This window comes from Bombus terrestris, chromosome 3, assembly GCF_910591885.1.
Source record: "Bombus terrestris chromosome 3, iyBomTerr1.2, whole genome shotgun sequence".
NCBI lineage: Eukaryota > Metazoa > Arthropoda > Insecta > Hymenoptera > Apidae > Bombus > Bombus terrestris.
The window spans coordinates 4,575,657-4,596,039 of NC_063271.1; the positions used below are offsets into that span (position 1 = coordinate 4,575,657).

General features: G+C 37.2%; 4 protein-coding genes across 7 annotated transcripts in view; 3 read left to right on the plus strand and 1 right to left on the minus strand.

The window, feature by feature from the left end:
* The first annotated feature begins 717 nt into the window (after window positions 1-717).
* Window positions 718-5,902, plus strand: LOC100642600 (ubiquitin-like modifier-activating enzyme 1). The gene is made up of 2 exons (XM_003394162.4): window positions 718-1,390; window positions 1,925-5,902. The coding sequence occupies exons 1-2, from the start codon at window positions 1,021-1,023 to the stop codon at window positions 4,705-4,707; spliced, it is 3,153 nt and encodes a 1,050-aa protein (XP_003394210.1). The 5' UTR covers window positions 718-1,020; the 3' UTR covers window positions 4,708-5,902.
* Window positions 5,903-6,500: 598 nt separating this feature from the next.
* On the plus strand, window positions 6,501-11,669 carry LOC100644633 (DNA ligase 1). 2 transcript variants are annotated; one of them, XM_048404403.1, is made up of 16 exons: window positions 6,502-6,989; window positions 7,059-7,112; window positions 7,289-7,375; window positions 7,496-7,566; window positions 7,640-7,998; window positions 8,078-8,249; window positions 8,317-8,443; window positions 8,512-8,684; window positions 8,749-8,972; window positions 9,269-9,397; window positions 9,711-9,850; window positions 9,924-10,125; window positions 10,214-10,420; window positions 10,481-10,697; window positions 10,755-10,990; window positions 11,072-11,669. In XM_048404403.1, exons 1-16 carry the CDS (start codon window positions 6,970-6,972, stop codon window positions 11,441-11,443), a joined length of 2,790 nt encoding a protein of 929 aa, XP_048260360.1. In that variant the 5' UTR covers window positions 6,502-6,969; the 3' UTR covers window positions 11,444-11,669. The 2 variants fall into 2 exon arrangements, with proteins under 2 accessions (XP_048260359.1, XP_048260360.1); XM_048404402.1 differs by having other exon boundaries at window positions 6,501-6,989; window positions 7,059-7,375.
* Window positions 11,670-11,683: 14 nt separating this feature from the next.
* LOC100642481 (THO complex subunit 6 homolog) lies at window positions 11,684-13,341 on the plus strand. Its single transcript, XM_003394161.4, has 5 exons — window positions 11,684-11,931; window positions 12,124-12,351; window positions 12,425-12,592; window positions 12,664-12,826; window positions 12,914-13,341. The coding sequence occupies exons 1-5, from the start codon at window positions 11,813-11,815 to the stop codon at window positions 13,232-13,234; spliced, it is 999 nt and encodes a 332-aa protein (XP_003394209.3). The 5' UTR covers window positions 11,684-11,812; the 3' UTR covers window positions 13,235-13,341.
* Window positions 13,342-13,630: 289 nt separating this feature from the next.
* Window positions 13,631-20,383, minus strand: part of LOC100642360 — an 86,480-nt gene continuing 79,727 nt past the window's right edge. For all 3 annotated transcript variants that reach the window (XM_020868468.2, XM_003394160.4, XM_048404409.1), the window contains 5 exons: window positions 15,597-15,852; window positions 14,844-15,028; window positions 14,486-14,758; window positions 14,133-14,406; window positions 13,631-14,060 (listed from right to left, as the gene is read on the minus strand). In XM_020868468.2, coding sequence (XP_020724127.1) covers window positions 13,708-14,060; window positions 14,133-14,406; window positions 14,486-14,758; window positions 14,844-15,028; window positions 15,597-15,852 — 1,341 coding nt within the window. In that variant the 3' untranslated portion in view covers window positions 13,631-13,707. The remainder of the gene's footprint in view (window positions 14,061-14,132; window positions 14,407-14,485; window positions 14,759-14,843; window positions 15,029-15,596; window positions 15,853-20,383) is intronic.

A 20,383-nucleotide genomic window follows, 5' to 3' on the forward strand; every position in this document is an offset into this window, starting at 1 on the left:
ATTGAATATCGATAAAAATAACATGTCTAATAAAAAAGAGCATTGTGAGCGAATAAAAACTAGGACGATTGTTAAGAAAATTATGTTTGTCTCCCCGATAAAAAATATCTATAGAAAAACACGTGACCTAATATCTCTGTTATCGACACGAACGTAGTATATAACTCTACGATTGCGTGCCAATAACTCGCCACGCCACTGATGCGTACATAATTTATTAGATAAGCATCTTGCCACGTCAGATAAGCAAAAACATAAAATTGGTAGGGTAGACACGATAGTCGCCAATGATAACGCGTATATAGATGGCGCTTATCTAACCAGAAAAATTTCAATTCGAAATTATTTATTGGTCGGAGTCATTTCAAGTGTAATTAATATATAACATAACCAACCAATCATCTCCGACTATCCATTCAGCCTGCTTTCCCATTCGCTTGTTTCTTACTCCAATCATCGAACACTGTTTAAATGCAAAATTCATGATGTAATGTTAATCCACGATGTCGCAACAGGAAAATAAAGAAGCAATAACGTGCGAAATTTCGTTGTGGAAATGATAAATCTGTATTCCTGCCTCGTTACTCCGTCACATGTCGTCGTCGAGAATCAGCGAAGCATTCAAGACAATAAAAAAGGGGACGGTTTTGTTTCATGAACAAGGCGGTATCGCTGTTTTACCGACTGATCGAATCCCTATCCCCACTTTATCAAGGTAGCATCGACATCTCGATTGCTGGTGGTGCAACTGCGAGAGTAGCAACAGAGCGGATGAAAGAACGAGAATCATTGTTGGATGAACAGTGGTATCGTGGTAGACTTTGGGTACAGCTTTGAAAGGGTAAACTGGAAGTGAGGAAGAACGGACGAAGAGAGGCGCGTCGAGAGAGAAAGAGAAAGCGGGCGCGTGTGGCAAGGTCGGTGTGTGGTGCGTGCGGTGCAGTTACGGGCTTTATTAAAGTGCAGTCGGCCGGGTTGAAAAACAATCGACGAACATAATACGGCGCCCCGTGAAGTCCGATGTCTAGTGCTGAGGTGGTGGAGAGTTCCGTTGACCCCCCAGCTAAGAAGCGACGCGTTGCTGCCACCACGGGAGGAGGCGACGACGATCCGACGACGACCGCAGACATGGCGAAAAATGGCTCGACGTCCCGGGCTACCACCGAAATTGATGAGGGTCTATACTCCAGGCAGCTCTACGTCCTCGGCCATGACGCTATGCGTCGCATGGCATCCTCGAATGTCTTGATATCCGGTCTTGGCGGACTCGGCGTCGAAATCGCCAAGAACGTCATCCTCGGCGGCGTCAAGTCCGTTACCTTGCACGATGACGCATTGTGCCAGATTTCAGACCTCGGCTCACAGTTCTATCTTACCGAGGCGGATGTAGGTGAGCGGCTTGACCCGCGAAATACATGAATCCCTCTTCTACAGAAATTATTATTTTCCAACGTTATTTTGATGCTCAAAATTTATATGCATTTGATCCATTTTAATAAGATTGCGCGATCTTACGAGACGATGATATAACAATATAACCAGTCGTCTTGTTCATCGATATTATCGTAAAAAAATTATTTAAATAGATGCGGTTTGTGTCTCGTGTAAATCAAATGCAAATGGTAGAAATTGTATGGAAATTTTTGTGACTGTGTAGCTATGTTTATGTCTCTGTATAAATTAAATTCTCATTATGTTATAACTAAATTGTTGGTAACAACAATTTTCAATAGTATTAGAAATATTCAAAAGATATTTATCATTTTAAAAAGACTAAAACAATTAACTAAAGAGACTAAATAATCAACCTCCACGTTATTGATCAATTTCATTTTTGTGTGACTCGCTCTAAAATTATACAGTTAAGCACTATATACAGGCATGATTAAACAGTAAAATTACATTAATGTACTTTCTTTTTTAGGTAAAAACCGTGCCATTGCTTGCTGTCAACGCTTGTCTGAGCTGAACAATTATGTCCCTACATGTCACTACTCCGGGCCTTTAACAGATTCCTTTATTAAGAAGTTCAAGGTTGTGGTTTTGACTGAAACTCCATTGAATGAACAATTACGTATCTCAGAAATTACTCATGCAAATGATATAGCACTTATTATAGCAGATACCAGAGGCCTATTTTCTCAAGTCTTTTGTGATTTTGGAGAAAAATTTACAGTAGTTGATGTCAATGGTGAACCACCTGTAAGTTCAATGGTTGCCAGTATTTCGCAAGATACCGAAGGTGTTGTTACTTGTTTAGACGACACACGTCATGGCATGGAGGATGGTGACTCTGTCACCTTTTCTGAAGTACAGGGCATGACAGAATTAAATGGTTGTGATCCAATAAAGATAAAAGTTCTTGGTCCATACACTTTCAGCATTGGGGATACATCTAAATACTCTGAATATATTAGGGGTGGTATAGTAACACAAGTAAAAATGCCAAAGATCTTACAATTTGCTTCTTTGAAAGATGCTTTGAAGACACCAAAGTTCCAGATAACTGATTTTGGAAAGTTTGACTATCCAGAACAGATACATTTGGCTTTTATTGTATTACATAAATACATAGAAGAAAATGGACAATCACCTAGACCATGGAATCAAGAGGACGCAGACAAATTTCTGAACCTTGCTAAAACTGTCAAAGAGGAAGTAGGCAGTGAAACAGAAATAAATGCAGAGCTGCTTGAAATATTTGCAAAGATATGCTCTGGAAATTTAAATCCAATGAATGCTACCATTGGAGGAATTGTAGCCCAAGAAGTGATGAAGGCTTGTTCTGGAAAGTTTCACCCTATATTCCAATGGTTGTATTTTGATGCCATTGAGTGTCTACCTGCAGATCGTTCTGAACTTACAGAAGAAGATTGTCGTCCTATTGGATCACGTTATGATTCACAGGTTGCGGTTTTCGGCCGCAAGTTCCAGTCAAAGATTGGAAGCTTGAAATACTTTGTTGTTGGAGCTGGAGCTATTGGGTGTGAATTGCTCAAGAACTTTGCAATGTTAGGTGTTGGTGCTGAAAATGGTAGTGTAATAGTCACTGACATGGATTTGATAGAAAAATCTAACTTGAATAGACAATTCTTATTTAGACCATCTGATGTTCAGCAATCCAAATCATCAACAGCAGCTAGAGTTATAAAAAGTATGAATCCTGACATGAAGGTGATTGCTCATGAAAACAGAGTATGTCCTGAAACAGAGAAAGTATATAACGACGACTTTTTTGAGGTTTTAGACGGGGTTGCGAATGCATTAGATAACGTTAACGCCCGTATTTATATGGATCGTCGTTGTGTATATTATAGGAAGCCCCTCTTGGAATCTGGTACATTAGGTACAAAGGGTAATACTCAAGTTGTTGTTCCATTTTTAACTGAATCATACAGCTCCTCCCAAGATCCTCCGGAAAAGACTGTACCAATCTGCACGCTAAAGAATTTTCCCTATGCTATAGAACACACTCTGCAATGGGCCAGAGACAATTTCGAAGGTCTATTTCGCCAAGCGGCGGAGAACGCCGCTCAACATATATCCGATCCACAATTTGTGGAGAGAACGCTAAAATTACCTGGAGTTCAACCACTAGAAGTATTAGAATCTGTTAAAACAGCCTTGGTCGATGAAAGACCAAAAACATTCGCCGACTGCATCGCATGGGCTCGTTGCCATTGGCAGGAACAATACAGCAATCAAATTAGACAACTTCTGTATAATTTTCCTCCTGATCAAGTAACATCCAGTGGTCAACCATTTTGGTCTGGACCAAAAAGATGCCCCAAACCACTCACATTTAATGTTAATGATCCGCTACATTTAGACTATATTGTAGCTGCTGCTAATTTAAAGGCAAAGGTTTATGGTATTCCTGTTAACAGAAACCGAGATGAAATAGCTAGGATTGTTAGCACTGTTCAAGTGCCGGAATTCACACCAAAATCTGGAGTGAAAATTGCGGAAACGGATTCACAGGTACAAGCGTCCAATGGTAGCGGAAATATAGATCATGAAAGACTCACTCAGTTACAAGAAGAACTACCAAGGGTTGAAGATCTTAACGGCCTGGTAATACATCCTCAAGAATTCGAGAAGGATGACGATACCAACTTCCACATAGACTTCATTGTGGCAGCTTCAAATCTCCGTGCTACCAATTACAAAATTACACCAGCTGACAGACACAAGAGTAAACTAATTGCTGGTAAAATAATACCAGCCATTGCTACTACAACTTCAGTGGTAGCAGGTTTAGTTTGCCTTGAGCTTATTAAACTGACTCGCGGCGTAAAAGATTTGTCTGTTTATAAGAATGGCTTCGTCAATTTGGCTCTGCCATTCTTCGGATTCTCAGAGCCAATTGCTGCGCCAAAACTAAAGTACTATGATTCAGAATGGACCCTCTGGGATCGATTCGAAGTGAAAGGAGAGTTGACGCTGAAAGAGTTCTTGGATTACTTCAAAGAACATCACAATCTAGAGGTCACCATGCTCTCTCAAGGTATTTGCATGCTTTACTCGTTCTTCATGGCAAAGCCTAAATGCCAAGAACGTATGGGCCTTTTGATGTCTGAAGTGGTGAAGAAGGTATCAAAGAAGAAATTGGAAAGCCATATACGTGCGTTGGTATTTGAACTCTGCTGCAACGATGTTGATGGTAATGATGTGGAAGTTCCATATGTTCGCTACACTTTGCCGTGAAATACGTTGATGTCACCAGGATAACAAGAGATATCTACTTAACTGACTTAGCCGTAGTAATTTCCACAAATTTCTATTTTACAATACGATACAAGAGAATATTACTCTTTCTCTATGTAAGGTTCTCAAAGTTTAAAAAGAAAGGAAAAGATTCATTTCTATCGTCGATGCTTTGTAGCATTTATAATAGCAAGGAATCGCGGGATCCACGGAGTTCATCTTACTATGATCTCCCTTTTTCCTGAATATTGATTTCAGGGCTGGAACTATTTGTTTCCTTTTTCATTCATCACATTTTGCTATGTTTATCCGAAATAATTTCAATGATAATCGTAAAATTTGTTCTTAGTTCTCGTCTTTCTTAATAAACTATATTTTCAAAGAAAAAGAAGATGATCTAGCTCTAAGGTAATTCGAACTGTTGATAAAAGAGGTATATGAAGATGAAAATTTGTACAAGAGAATCTACGATCTTGTGCTGTTTATAAAATGATTAAAAAAAAAAAAAAAAAGGGGGAGAAAAAGAATATGAAAAGGTTGCAAAAAGTTTAGTCCATATTGGATCATAAAGGGAATTGTCATGGTAAGAATTTTCTTTGGGACTCACACTTCACAACTTAATGTATAGGATCAAAATGTAAATTACTGGATGATAAACTTAATGGTCCTTAGACGAATAATTAACACATTTAATATAGATCGCAAATAAACATAACAAAAAGAATCGGATGCAGATGTATCTTGCCTTTGTCGTATCGCTTTTCATTTTCTATTTACTATCATTATTTTCATGTATTAAGGACGCGCACGAAATTGAAGAAAAATATCACAATTGCTTCCCCTTCCCTTCGTTATTATTCTTAATATGTGCTTGCTATCGAACTCGATATTTTAATATTTTATGTGATGTATACGTTATTGATGGTTTTTCATTTTGTCCGCTTTACTTTTTTTAATCACCGAATACACTATTGGCTAAGGCTGTTTGTTGTTATTAAGGGATACTGCATTTAAATTTGTAAGAACAGATGTTTGAAAAGAAGCTTCAAAAAATAATTGCACACTTTAGATCAAGAAATACGAGAAGAAAAAAAAGGAAGATATTTTGTTAATTTTAGGATAATGCGGATATTTATTGTATTATTTTATCAATAGATAATAAATAGATGTGTTTGGATTTCAAAAAATATGAGAAATATAATAATGAAAATAAAATTTGAAACGGTGTTTTTCTTTCCCTTATACACATGTTTCCTCCTATCTTCTTAATGTATAATTAAAATTTGAAAAAATTAAAAAATATTTAAATTTTAATAAATCGTACTTTGATCTCGTTTATTATAAGCATTCATTTTTTAATCTTGCAAATCTTAAATGACATATATTAGGTTCATCTATAAGATCATGTTATGTTCATTTTATATTAAATGCAAGTGAACATTTACCTACTAAATATGTCATACGTTATTCAGTAGCTTTCGTCTTTTCTTTTTATTAAAATGTAAAATTTTTCAACAAATAAATATTGCAATGTAGAAAATATTTAATTATTTCAGATAGTCTCAAAGTTCCCGTCGCAAAAATATACTGAGTGCCATGTGAGTCATATATGGTCCATGCTGAACTTTCCAATTTAAATTTAAACCATTGTATGTTTATAATTTACATAAAATAAATGATACTGGATATGGTGACAATTGAAAATTGTTTCTTCCAGATTTTACTAATAATAATCTTTATTAAGCAAAAATTGAATATGTATTTTAATGAAAACATTTGTAGCCTACGATTCAAAGGATTTTTATATCCTACAGTCTGTCCAACGAGATAAGGCAATGACATTCGAGTATCAGTCAACAGTTGTAGCCACAGTAAGTCAAAGTCTCGTTTCGTTGGACATAAGGATATAAGTACGATTACATCAATGAGTGTCATTACATGACGTTTTAATTTAAGACCTCAATGTATCAGTTCCATTGACTGTACAAATGAATATGTAACAACTAAGTACTGAATATATATAAATTTTATCTCGGAAATTTTACTCAACGAATCTTGAAACTCGATTTTCTCGAAAACAAAATCTAAAGCGAAAAGATTATGTTATTTTCTTCGATTTATTTTTGCATGTAAAACACCTTTCTGGTCAGTTGTGCCACCCGTTTTCAGGCTCTATACAAATTTCGATAGATATACCATGACCCTAGACCCATAAAATATGCGCGGGAACAGTACAGCAAGATAACCATAAAAAACCTTAGAATGGCACAACGTAGTATAACGTATGTAATTTAACAAAATAACTTATGCACTATTTTAATATATTTATAATATTTCTTCTTATTTAACAGGTTATTTTTTTCGAAAGCAAGTACGAAAGATAAGACTGAATCTAATAATACAAGGTACGTGGATTATTTTATCCAAGTACGATTATGTATACTCGTATTACGTTCAATTTGAGATCAATTGTATTCAATAATATTTATTCGCGACCTGTGATATTTTTAAGTAAACAATTCCAATTGAATGCTTTTTTCCCTATTGTAAATAATGTTCTTAATCGGATACTCGCTAATAGCAAAATTGTAAAGAATGGAGACCAAAGCAATTCGGGAAACCCTAAACGAAAAAGAGACGATAGTGGAGATAGCAGTGAAACTGCCAGGTAATTAAATTTAATTATAGCAATTGTTAGGAAATAGTTGACTAGAATTGATAGTGTATTTAAAATTTCATGTATAATATCAATATAAGACATTCATCTATCAATCTATTTCTTTTTTAGTTCACCTATTGGAAATTCCTCAAGGAAGAAATCAGTCTCAAAATCTCCTTCACTACTGAAGAAAGTAAATGGTAAACTATATATGTAATTAAATAAATGTATTCTATATTTTTCAGTTTTCTTGATGTTATACCTATATTCTAGGAACACCAAAAATTAAGCTATCACCAACAGTAACAACTATGGAAAAAGAAAAAAGAAAAAGCAAAACTCCACTTACTGCTACTAAAAAGAAAAGAAAAGTCAATGAAGTAAAAAGTACCCCTAAGAAGAGCGATGCAAAGAAGAAATTGAAAGATCTGTCAAGTGATAAGGACCAGAAAGAAAATGAGTTAACTGTAGAGAAAAAAACAGAAACAAGTGATGGATTTGAATCTTCAAAGTCTTCGCCTAAGGAATCTAAAACTAAAAAGAATGTTAAAAATATTGAAAAGAAAGCTACTAAAAAAAGGTCAAGGATAATAGCACCTGTCGATTCCAGTGACGAAGAAGAACATAATCTAGTATATATATATATATTTTTTGTACATATTTATATATGTATATACATATGTATGATTATTAATACATATTGATTAATAGTTGCCAGAGAGTCCCAAAAAAGCAAATCTTGATGTAGAGGAAAATAACCCAATTAATGAAGAAGAAAATTCTAATGAGGATGTTCTAGATATTCAAAAGGACAGCGAAGAAGAAGAAAAGAAAAAAGAAGACAATATAGAGAAGCCTACGAAGAAGATACATAATTTTTTTGGTATTTAATTTATCAATATGTTACTAAATAAATAAATAACTATCTTAACAAACTTTATATCTTTCAGCTCCAAAAGAGAAAGAAAGTACAAACAATACTGATAAAGATAAGAAAAAGTCTTCCAGTCACTCTTATAAACCTAGTGCCTCGAAATATGACCCAATAAATGATGCATTTTGGAAACGGGGAGAAAAGTATGTCTCATATTTTTTAATAGTGTATCATTTGTTGCAATGGTAAAATAATTGTTTAATTTTTTTAGGGTACCATATATTGCGTTGACACGTACCTTGGAATTGATCGAAGATACAAGCGCTCGATTAAAAATAATAGAAATTTTATCAAATTATTTCCGATCTGTAATAGTTTTAAGCCCAGATGACTTACTTCCAAGTATATATTTATGTCTCAATCAATTAGCACCTGCTTATGAAGGTAAGCCAGATATGTACGTATATCGTTTTATTCTTTTGTTTAAATATGATAACCTTCTTTTCAGGGATTGAATTAGGGGTGGCAGAAACAAATTTGATGAAAGCTATAGCACAATGTACTGGTAGAACATTAGCTCAAATTAAAGCAGACGTCCAAACAGTTGGGGATTTGGGCATCGTAGCAGAAGGAAGTCGTTCCAATCAAAGAACTATGTTTCGACCTGCTCCACTGACAGTATCGAATGTATATACTAGGCTGAAAGAGATCGCACAAATGACTGGTTCTGCGGTATGTATCTATTAATTTAGAGCAGTGCTGTTCCATTTACATTGGCAGGACGTGAAATGTTCGTTCTTCAATTGATGAATAAAATGTGTGTGAAAAAATGAAACTATCAGATTCGTATATCTCTCTCCGAATTTCGTAAAGCTAGTAACCACAATACGGGCACATAAATAAAGACACATAAGAGCTTTCGCTTATGGACGGCACTGATTATAATTAATTGTAATTACTTTATATCAGTATTATAATCATACAATTTCAGAATATTTTTATTGTAATCATGTAATTTATTCTTACAGTCTTTAACCAAAAAATTGGATAAAATTCAATCGCTTTTTGTAGCGTGTCGTTTTACTGAAGCCAGATATCTGATTCGGTCCCTAGCCGGCAAACTTCGAATTGGTCTAGCAGAACAATCTGTGTTACAAGTAAGTATTAGATTGTCCAAAAAGTTTCTTTCATTGTATGAGGAAATAATACACGCACAACGTTTTTTGTTTTATATTATTTTGTCGAATTACGTACGATCCATTTTGTTCTGTTGAGATAAACACCGCGACATTTCACAGACTTGGTTTCACGTTTGTATGAAGATGTACTGTTGTAAAAAACACGTTTGCGAAAGAAAGACACTTTTCGGACAACCTAATATATTTATGCAAAATGATTTTTTCATTAAGTAATCTAAAGATAGTGCTACAGTATGATACAGAAAATCTGGTAAAAAATCCATGTTTATAGGCTTTGGCACTAGCATGTACTATGACACCACCAATACAAAGTTATCCACCGGAAGTTTTAGACGTGAGTAAGAAAATGTCAAGCGATGCCTTTAAACAAAAGTACGACGAAACTGCGCTTACTCTTAAAACAACATATTGGTAAGAATTTGTTTCTATTTTATATACCAGAATTGAATACTTTTATACGTATGATAATAATGTTTATTTTCAGTGAATGTCCAAATTATGACAAAATAATCCCTGTTTTATTAAAAGAGGGGATTGAAGAATTATCAAACAAATGTAAAATTACACCTGGCATACCTATGAAGCCAATGTTGGCACATCCTACTAAAGGTGTGCAAGAAGTATTAACGCGTTTCGATGGGTTGAAATTTACTTGTGAATGGAAGTACGATGGAGAAAGAGCGCAGGTTTATTTTTCATAATTATATATATTACAGAATGGAGGTAGTATGTTACAAGGAAAGAACATACTTAACTTTTACAAATATTTTCCAGATTCATTTAGCCGAGGATGGTAAAATTAATATTTACAGTAGAAATCAAGAAAATAATACCAGCAAATATCCTGATATTATAGGAAGATTAAAAAATACTCAAGGTGAAGAAGTTAAAAGTTGTATCCTTGACTGTGAAGCAGTAGCTTGGGATAACGAGAATAAACAAATCCTACCTTTCCAAATACTCAGTACAAGAAAACGCAAGGTATGCAAAATGTATAAAAAATTACTTTGAAAGTTTTACATATATCTTTGTCGTCCTTAGGATGCGAACGAAGCAGACATTAAAGTTCAAGTATGTGTGTTCATGTTTGATTTATTGTATTTAAATGGAGAACCACTGGTACAACAACCTTTCATAAAACGTCGTGAATTATTGAAAAAGAATTTCAAAGAAGTAATTGGAGAATGGAAATTTGCAACTAGTTTAGATACTTCGACTATGGAACAAGTGCAAGATTTCTTAGATGAATCAGTCAAAGGTTAGTCTCTATTTAATAATAAATAATTCTAGAAAAATATATAATTATATTTAATAGGCAATTGCGAGGGTCTTATGGTGAAGACCTTAGAACAGGATGCAACATATGAGATTGCTAAACGTTCTCGGAATTGGTTAAAATTGAAGAAAGATTATTTAGAAGGTGTAGGTGATACATTAGACGTGGTTGTCATTGGTGGCTATATAGGCAAAGGAAAAAGGACAGGAACCTATGGAGGATTTCTTTTAGCTTGTTATGATCAAGAGAATGAGGAATATCAAAGTGTTTGTAAAGTAAATGTCATTAGCTTTGCAATGTTCTAATCGTTTGGATAAATATAATTTTAATCCTTTACATGTTTCTTGCTTATGTAGATTGGTACTGGATTTAGTGAAGAAGACCTTCAAAAGCACACAGAATTCTTCAAAGAACATATAATACCACAAACTAAGTCCTACTATCGTTATGACTCGTCTCTCGAACCTGATCACTGGTTCGAGCCAGTTCAAGTGTGGGAAATTAAATGTGCAGATCTTTCTTTGTCACCTGTTCATAAGGCAGCCGTTGGTATTATTGATCCAGAGAAAGGAATATCTTTGCGATTTCCACGTTTTGTCCGCATTCGCGATGATAAAAACAATGAGGATGCTACATCAGCGCAACAAATTGCAGATATGTACAATAGTCAAGAGCAGATAAAAAATCAGACATCATCAACAAAAGTAGCTGAAGAAGACTTTTATTGAATCTAACGTTTTATTAAATTTGCGTTATGCGGATAAAATATGCCTTCATTTTTTTATAACGTGGACTGTTTTATAATGTATCAACAATTGAAATATTTTGTATGTATGTTGTACTTTATTTGATGATTATTGTCTCAATATATGTACTTTATTTACACATACTACAAAAAATTGTTTTGAATTTATAGATTACTATTCAATAAAAACAGTTTGTTATATCTCTGAATTTGTAATCTTTCCATACATAACTTTTAACTACGCGGTAGACTACAAAACTTAATAAACTCTTTTCATTCTTTTTGATGAATCGTTTCATTGAATTGGATTTCTAACCTTAACTTTTTGAATGCAACGAAAGTTGATCAACAAATGATGTCGGATACAACTAATCAAAAATTATTTTATAACACTATATTGTCACAAGCTTTCTCCCCGGATGGAAATTATTTATTAGCTGGAAATATTTACGGAGATATTTCAGTTTTCGAGTAAGTAAATATTTGACTTAAATAGTCAATAGTATGTAAATACAGGTTATGTCAAAGAGAGCGTATAAACAACATAATATAAATAGTAAAAACTGACAAAAGATTTTGTTCAGTATTTAAAAATCTTAGGTAATGTCAAAGTTAAAATTATAATTTAGTTTATTCTTTAGTTAAAAGAATTTCTTTTTGTAGGTTATTGAAAGCTCTAGGACCGCATAAAGTCGAAGAAAATGAATTACAAGGCCCCAGTTATCATTTCACTGCACATCCCGATCAACAAGTGGAAAGTATGGTTTCAACAGACAATTTCTTAGTAACAGGAACATCAGGAGAAATATGTGGATGGGATTGGAAAATAGTTACTTCGAGTAAAGCTCCAAAAAGCAAAGTATCATGGACCATACAACTTCCAGTTAATAAGTAAGATTATATGATAAAATTTTGGATGAACGATGTCGACTATCTATGATATTTAACATGAGTTTATTTTTAGGGACAGTTACGAAAAACCAGATGTAAATTATTTAGTATATTCAAAATCAAATAACATTCTGTATGCTGGTTGTGGTGATAATAATATTTATGTAATTACTCTAGAAGATGGTAGAATATTAAGAAGCTTAGAAGGACATACAGACTATATTCATTGCCTATCCTTAATGTATGTATAATATAATTATTAATAAATAATACATAATGTAGTTTGTACGTAAAGTTTTTCACTTTTCACAGGGGTAATCAATTAGCTTCATGCGGCGAAGATGGAACAGTAAGGTTGTGGGATTTACGAAAAAGAGAAAACACCAATATATTAACTCCACATTTAGTAGACAAAGTTGCCAGACCAAGATTTGGAAAATGGATTGGCGCCATAGACTTCACGGAAGATTGGCTGGTACATACTTTTTTTTTTATTTCTGCAGAACGTATATTTATTTTAATGTAACGATTAAAGAAAACTTGATACATAATGATTATTTAGCTATGTGGTGGTGGTCCAAGTTTATCTTTATGGCATATGCGTACGATGGAAGCAGCTACTGTGTTCGAGCTTCCGGATGAAGGCATCCACGTGGCAAACATCTACGAAGAGCGTGTAATAGCTGCTGGGACGGCACCTCACGTTTACCATCTAACTTATCAAGGAGAAATGTTAGCTAAAGTGCCAACTTCCAGCAATACCGTATATAGTATTGTATATCAGGAAAATCCACAAAAAGTGTTCAGCATAGCCGGTTCCTCGAACAACATAGACGTCTGTACGAACTTTAATTACCGCGAGTTAATGTTAAAGTTTGCTTAATAGAAATAAAATATTACAACAGAAAAACCTACCGATTGATTTACAGAAGAATGTGATCTCATTATGTATGTATATATATATATTTTTTAATAAATATATTAATACAATATGCATTTTATAAAATACGATATAAAACTTTTTACAAATATACAAGTATCTGTTTGTTAGTTGTGATTTCTTGCAACGCGGTCATCCTCAGCTTCGGGTAGATTCGACTAATAGATCATTTATGAAATATGTATAAAGAAACACAGTTAACATCCGTCTAAAATTAGTTGGAAACTTAATAGCAAGTTCTCACTGTAAGGAGCAATATGCGTTTTATTTGGAAAAAAGCAAAGTTTAATTAAGAAATCGAACGTAGAAAAATGTTAAATGACAAATGATGCGGTGGTATATAATACAATGATAATTTATTTCCGAATGGTATTGAACGAGCAACTAATTTTAGACAAACAACAGCAACGTAAGAGTCATAGAAAGCCATGACCTGCTATTACCGCAGGTATAAAGCCCTCTCTGCCGTCTCGGGAACGGACCCAGAACCAATCACTGACGTGATCGCTAAGTAGTGCAACAACGTCACCCTTGGAGACGCTCAAAGCGTTCCCACCTTGACCCTCATAATCGTTACGTATGACGAGTAAAGTATGCCGAGATCCTTTGGTTCTAGCGTTCGCCGCGGCCCTGAGGTACAATCTGTCGACACTGCGTTCTCCGCAGGCTGACACTGCATCCCTAGAACCTCGTTTTACCCTTGGATTTCTGCCTCGAGCTCCGCATTCCGATCTTGTATCTCTGAGCTTTTCCGTATCAGTCATGTTACCTGGAAGAAACAACAGACTAATGAAAAATGAATTTTAGAACCGATACTATCGGAAATGAATTTTTAAATTACCTAAGGGACGAGGAAATACGTCTGTTGAGTCCTCCCAACAAGGTCCTCTGGTTGGTTGCGGTAATATCCCCAATGGTAGACAAGCTGCGTACCCGACGTACCCTTCCTGGCCGTGTGGAGTTTGAACGTATAGCCAGGTTTGGTTCTTGAATACAGCATTCACCACTGTTCCAAGAGGGAGAGCCATCTCGTCTTGAGTACCACCTTGAGTCTGGTACAGGACGGATGGAAACGAGAGGACCACGGGAATATTGGCAGGTTTCTCTATAGAAGCCTAAAGATGTGGAATATTTTCCAAAGTAACGTTGTAGAGGCCATATCGTCTCGTTTTTAATAATTGAAAAAGTACTTACTTTGGTGAGATACGCATCAAGATCGGCGATTTCATAGCCAAATCTGCTCGGAGGTCTGGGCTTGTGGGACCGTTTGGTTCTTCGATGTCTGTGCTTCTCTCGGCCACTAGGCGTGGACGTTGACTCACGAGATACGAGAGATGGTTCGGACACTGCCCTCTTAACTTTCTCCTTCTCCTTCGCCTCCTTTAGCCCTGAAAATTCCTTTTCTGACTGCTTCTCCACAGGACTGTCCAACGATCTCTCATTGGCCAGTGCCTCCTTGCCGATAGGCTGAAAGGAGGACGATAATAAACGTGAATGTAAATTGTTAACGCGTTGTGTTTTCCACGTTGAAAGATGTTAATTAGAAGAGAACCTTTTCTTGAACTTCCACCTTCTCCGTCCTCTCGATCTTCTCTATTCTATGCAGGACTTTCTTTTCTCGCTTCTCCGTGTCGACATTCTCCTTACAACCATCTTTTTCTTTCACGCTTTTCACACTCCTCTTCGAGGATCTTTCCTTACTGTCTCGTGACAAGCCCTCTCGATCGCCGTTCCCACCTATACGAAGATAACATTGTTTCTTAGAATTCCACGAAGTAGCAAAATTACCGGTAATTTATGATATTTATTCTTCTTGCATGGAGCTCGTGTCATTTCTCCTCTTTAGGAATCAAGTATACGTATACACGACTTAAGTTTCTCAACTGGTATTGCTCGACCTCGATTTTCTGTACGTGCAATATTGCCTGATTCAACTTTTCCATTGCGTAACTGCTATTTAATTTAATTTTCATACGGTTAGGTTTTTACTTCGCCTCGAATTTCATACGCGAGGTTCCTATATTTGGATTATTGCCTGACCCAATTCTGACCAAAGCTCCATACTCGACCCGTTACTCGATCTCTTCGGTTCCTCCCTTCACGTGCGAATTATTATTTGACGCAATTTTTCCACATTCGGACGACTGCTCGACCCTCAAAAGGCTTTACGTTCGTCCGAAATTCCCCGCATCTAAAGCATTGACCCAACTTTTTTACGTTTCACTCGAACTCCGTTATAACGAAATCATTGCTCCATCATGCTTCCCATAGTTTAGACTATTTCTTTCGCTCATATTCCACGGACCTGCGTTCCCATTGGCGGTAGAATGACTGTTGTTGGACGCAGGTTGCTGTTGCCCGCGTAGCACCCAGGTCAAAGAGATTTTGGGGCGCAACAGGGTGCTTGGCCGTTGCCCCATGCTCCTCGGAGGTACGAAGGGCGTCGAGGGCGTCGCGGGCGTCGGCGATCTGGGCGGTGACGGCGACCTCGACGAGGGTGTCACTACCTGTAAAGGACAGTCCGCCACCAGGTCCACCGTCTGCACCGAACAGCCATGTTCCTGTAATTCCAACATTCAACGTTTAATTCGCTTTTACGCGTCGAGGAAAAACTCTTAACATCCGTCAACATTTGTATCTTTCGGTTTCTGTCCTCTTTGTAAGAGGAAAATACGTCGTGTTAACTGGTTGGTATAACCAGCTCGAAACGAGCACCACGTGTGCTTCTTACACGAATGTAAATAGACGTGGCTGTACGGGAAATGAGCGCTATTCAAGAGACTAGTTTGCGTTACAGAAGTGCACTTCCCTTTACAAGAGATAAATAGAATGACTACCGGCTGAGGTTCGTGAATAATCAAAGGACGTTTTAGAAGCGAAGTGTAAGCGTAGATCATTCAGAAATTGAAATAGGAGGCTCGTTATAGCTGTTGTTAATGTAATTTCCAACCCTGGCAAAACCAACTCAATTGTTCACTTGATTGTAGCAATTTGTAGTTTGCGCGATTGCATCAATTGAAATATTCTATTTTTCTGCCGTATGAAAAATTTGTCCAGTTTATGAACGTGTTATTCATTGAACGAGATTTATAGAAGGCACGTTAGGAGGTACTAATTCATCCGATCTAAAACCGTACAATTTCCGTATCTTCGACCGTGAACGCTTTAACGAACAAACAAAGTAATCGGAGGATTATTTTTCACGTCACTTTTCATTTTTGTACTCGATTTTCTCGTCAATTTCTGTTACGCTCGATCTTTACCGTAATAATCGTACGAGTCACACGTTAATCTATCAAGGCTATAGGATTTCGTCGCCTTGTAGATTATGCAATGAAACCATTCGTAATAACGATATTCTAATTATTTCTAGCCATATGAACGTATTTATTTTCATACGTATTATATCTATTATGCATATTTATTGAATCCCTATAACGCAATAATTTTTAATAAATAAAATCTGTCGTGTAAACTGAGACTACGTACCTATGACCGGTCTGCTAAGGGTTAAACCAACAACTTAAAACTCGGATCACACGTTCAGTATTTCCCATAAGATCATCTTGTGCCCACACCCGCATGCCTCTCTAATTTATTAAACGACAAACGCGCTAATAACGAGTTGTTATTACTCGTCGCTGTTACTTACGACAACAACGTCCATAGGTTCGTTTGCTCTAAGATAGGATATATATTGCACTTCCGCGAGCTTGTGCCACGATGGGTCGGATCGCGGTAAATCTTTCGCCTGTGCAGCTCTTTCTACAAAGTGGATTATTAATTCGTCTCATAGGCGTTCAATTAGCCCGCGGACTGGCTCTGGCGGAAATGAATTATTCGTCGACGCACGCTTGTCCCCGGCGTGGTTTACCGTGTCGTGGAAATTTACGGCTGTCGACTCGCATAAATACCAGCCATGGCCATCGTGAAATTTACGAACGAACGTCACGGACCGCCTCGTAAAATTTCTACGCCGCGGCCTCCTCTTTCCAACTCTTGGGTCTCGTTCGTTTTCATAGGAAACAATGAGACCCGGAAGTGGAGGACTCGCGCCACCAGGGACACTGCGGTCTCCCAAGAATCCTGTTGTGGTTACGGTGGTTAGGAGCATTTTTCTTCGTTAGATTAACACACTTTTAGCCAGATTCTAAACTAGAAACAAGCACGACGTTTTGCGATTATGGCAAGGGCTAGGATGTGTCGTATCATTTATCGTTATTAATCGACGTAATTTAGAAGTTAACGAGAAATTGAAATAAAATTAAATTTTGTCTATTTTGTCCAGCTAGCGATAAATGAAAATTGACTAAATAGGTCGTTGACTATAGTCGTTTAATCGTCGTACATTCCGAACAACTGCAATTGTCTTTTGTTACCAGAGAACTAACCCCAATCGATTCAACCCTCTGTACCTTTCCCATTCTACAGCGGACACATCGATAACGCGAATATCAAAAATTCATAGATATTTATCTTTCTTTTCCGAAAAGAAAAATTCTGTATCGAAGAGATAGGAAACTGGAGCTGCTGGTTGATAATGTAAGAATCGATACGATAAGAAACTGATATTGGATTATACAAAGATTCTTCTAAGAGTTTCACATTAAGAGAAGAATCCTCTTTTCACGTTACAGCGTCTAAGCCAATCCTTGAACATGTCTTCCCTTAAGAAAAGAATTCACCTTTTGCTATATTATTTCATAACCGAAACCGATTTACCGTTACATAATACCATTACGAAAATTCCAAAGAACAACACATTGGCAATCTATCAAGAAAATAACCCTCCTTTTCTCACATTATCCTATAGCTGAAACCACTTTAATTCTATTACGAAAATTCATCTAAAAGAACAACCCGTTCATTTTCCATTAAGAAAAAAGCTGCTCCTTTTTTTTCTTCTGGTGTAATCGCGCGGCTCCCGGCTTCAAGCACGTTTCCATTAAACGAATCGGGGCTCGCGACTATCCGTGCAATCTTTCAACAGCGTTTCATCCTCTCGCGTGGACCGATCTCCGAAGACATTCACGTGGCCGTTGGACCCGGGCTGCAAACGCGTTCCTATGAATTATTGCACCATTAACGTGAATAATCGCGCCGGCGGGAAAATTATATAGTAATTTGTTCACGGCTGATCGAATACGTCGGGAATTTTATATTCTCTCTTTTGCGAAGGGGTAATGAAGCGGGTTAGCCCCGGGGGAAAAACGCGCTTTGCAACCCCGGGACTCTCGTGGCCATGAAAAATGAAGACGTTTCACCCGGGCCGGGCTTTCGATTTTACGCGGTGAATGGGCCGGCTAAGTAGCCATTCTGATGCCCCCGGAACGCCGTTATAATTTATACCGAGCCCTTTGTGTTACGCGCCACGAGATGATTCTTCCGGTGATCGGCCGACCGATTACCTCGAAACTACTTTCACCGCTCCTTTTTTCCTTTTTCTTTTTCAAATATATCTTTTTCCTCGGTTAACACGCCGACTGCCAACAGTGGTCATCGGCGATCCACGTTATTCCATTTTTTAGGACGACCGGAACAAGGTAATAAATTTCATGGACCAACAAATTTTCAATAACGCGAATGCTTTGGATAACGTAGCCAAAAAAAGATGCGCGAGTATAACGTTTTGCGAAAGTCAAATAATAATTTCTTCCACCTCTACGGATTATGTGATTAAAAGGTGTTCGGAGATAGAGAAATTCTATGCTTCAGCCCCTAGGTCCTGCGGAACACTGGTGATTTTTAGTCGGTGATTTCCAATTATTTTCAATGATAAATCGAATTTTAATTTAGAATATTTTGGAAAAATTAGAGAAATATATGGACGAGTGTGCTCGTTCTAATTCTAGATATACCAAAGTATATTTGTAACGTTTCGCTAGCCTCGAATTAAATAGTTCGTTAAAAAAGTTGATAAGAGACATTTCGTAAGCGATAGCGTTCAAACCTTCGATTTCTCAGGACATATAACAAATACACGGGTATAATAGAACCGAAAGACGCGTCAATTTATCTCTACACAGAACGAAAAAATCGAAAACTGTATATCGAATTGTACGAAATAATGGATCTTTCCTTATCTTTCTCTTTCTCTCTCTCTGTTGAAATAAACATCCAATATACCTCTAAACCAATCGGAATAGGGACACAGAACTCTTAGCTGAAAGATAACTCAGGCGATACAATAGGAACGGCAGGCGCGCAACACGTCCCATAAATCCTCGTGGAAGATCCTGGGATCGGTACTAACCAGGACCGTGTCCTCGTTAACTTCGATTTCAATAAGCGCCGAACGGGACGCAAAAAGGTGGAGACAAGACGAAAGAGAAGCGTTTCACTCTCGAGTAATTAGGAATCTACTCGCTTGGTGGACTAATCAGCTGGTCGGAGTCCTGAGAAAGAAATAAGTCTGGGCAAGGTGGAGAAGAAGGAGGGTCCGGTTTAAGTGACAGAAAGGCTGGTCCATGGCGCGAAGGAACACGCGAGCTAGCCCCGGGTGACAAGTTAAAAAGGGAGAGAACGTGATGGCGGCGCGAGCCCAGGCAGCAACCTCCTTCTTCTTCTCGGATCATGCTAATGAAATTCTCAAGATATCTATCTCGCGCGCCACTGTGCACGGGACATTAGTTTAGCGTCTCGCTCGCGGCCACCTCGATCTTATCTGTCCACCTTGGACGCACGGTATCAATTTCCCTGGAACGTGAAACGTACGGACCATGTGGTTCGTCACCCGATTCGCGTTTCACGAGTCTCGGCTACTGGTTGCTCTCTTCGCATTGCTCGGCGTAGGAATTGATTGGAACGTGTTCAGGTACGCACAGACGCAGCCGCTGATTTAGTCGAGCGACGAGTAATTCAGTAGGTTAGCGTGTGTGGACGCTAAAACTTGCCTCGTCAGACGTTATTAATCGAGCAAATTTGTATCTGAAATTCGTATTAATATCCTGTACACTTTCTACGTAGCAGGCGATCTTGTGGCGGTTACTCGTTACTTGGTTAAACTAGTGGACGTGTCTGTACGAGCTTTTATAGCTGGTGACTTTTAGCCTTGGAACGTTACAGCTGGGTGATACGTTTTCTTACTTGAGA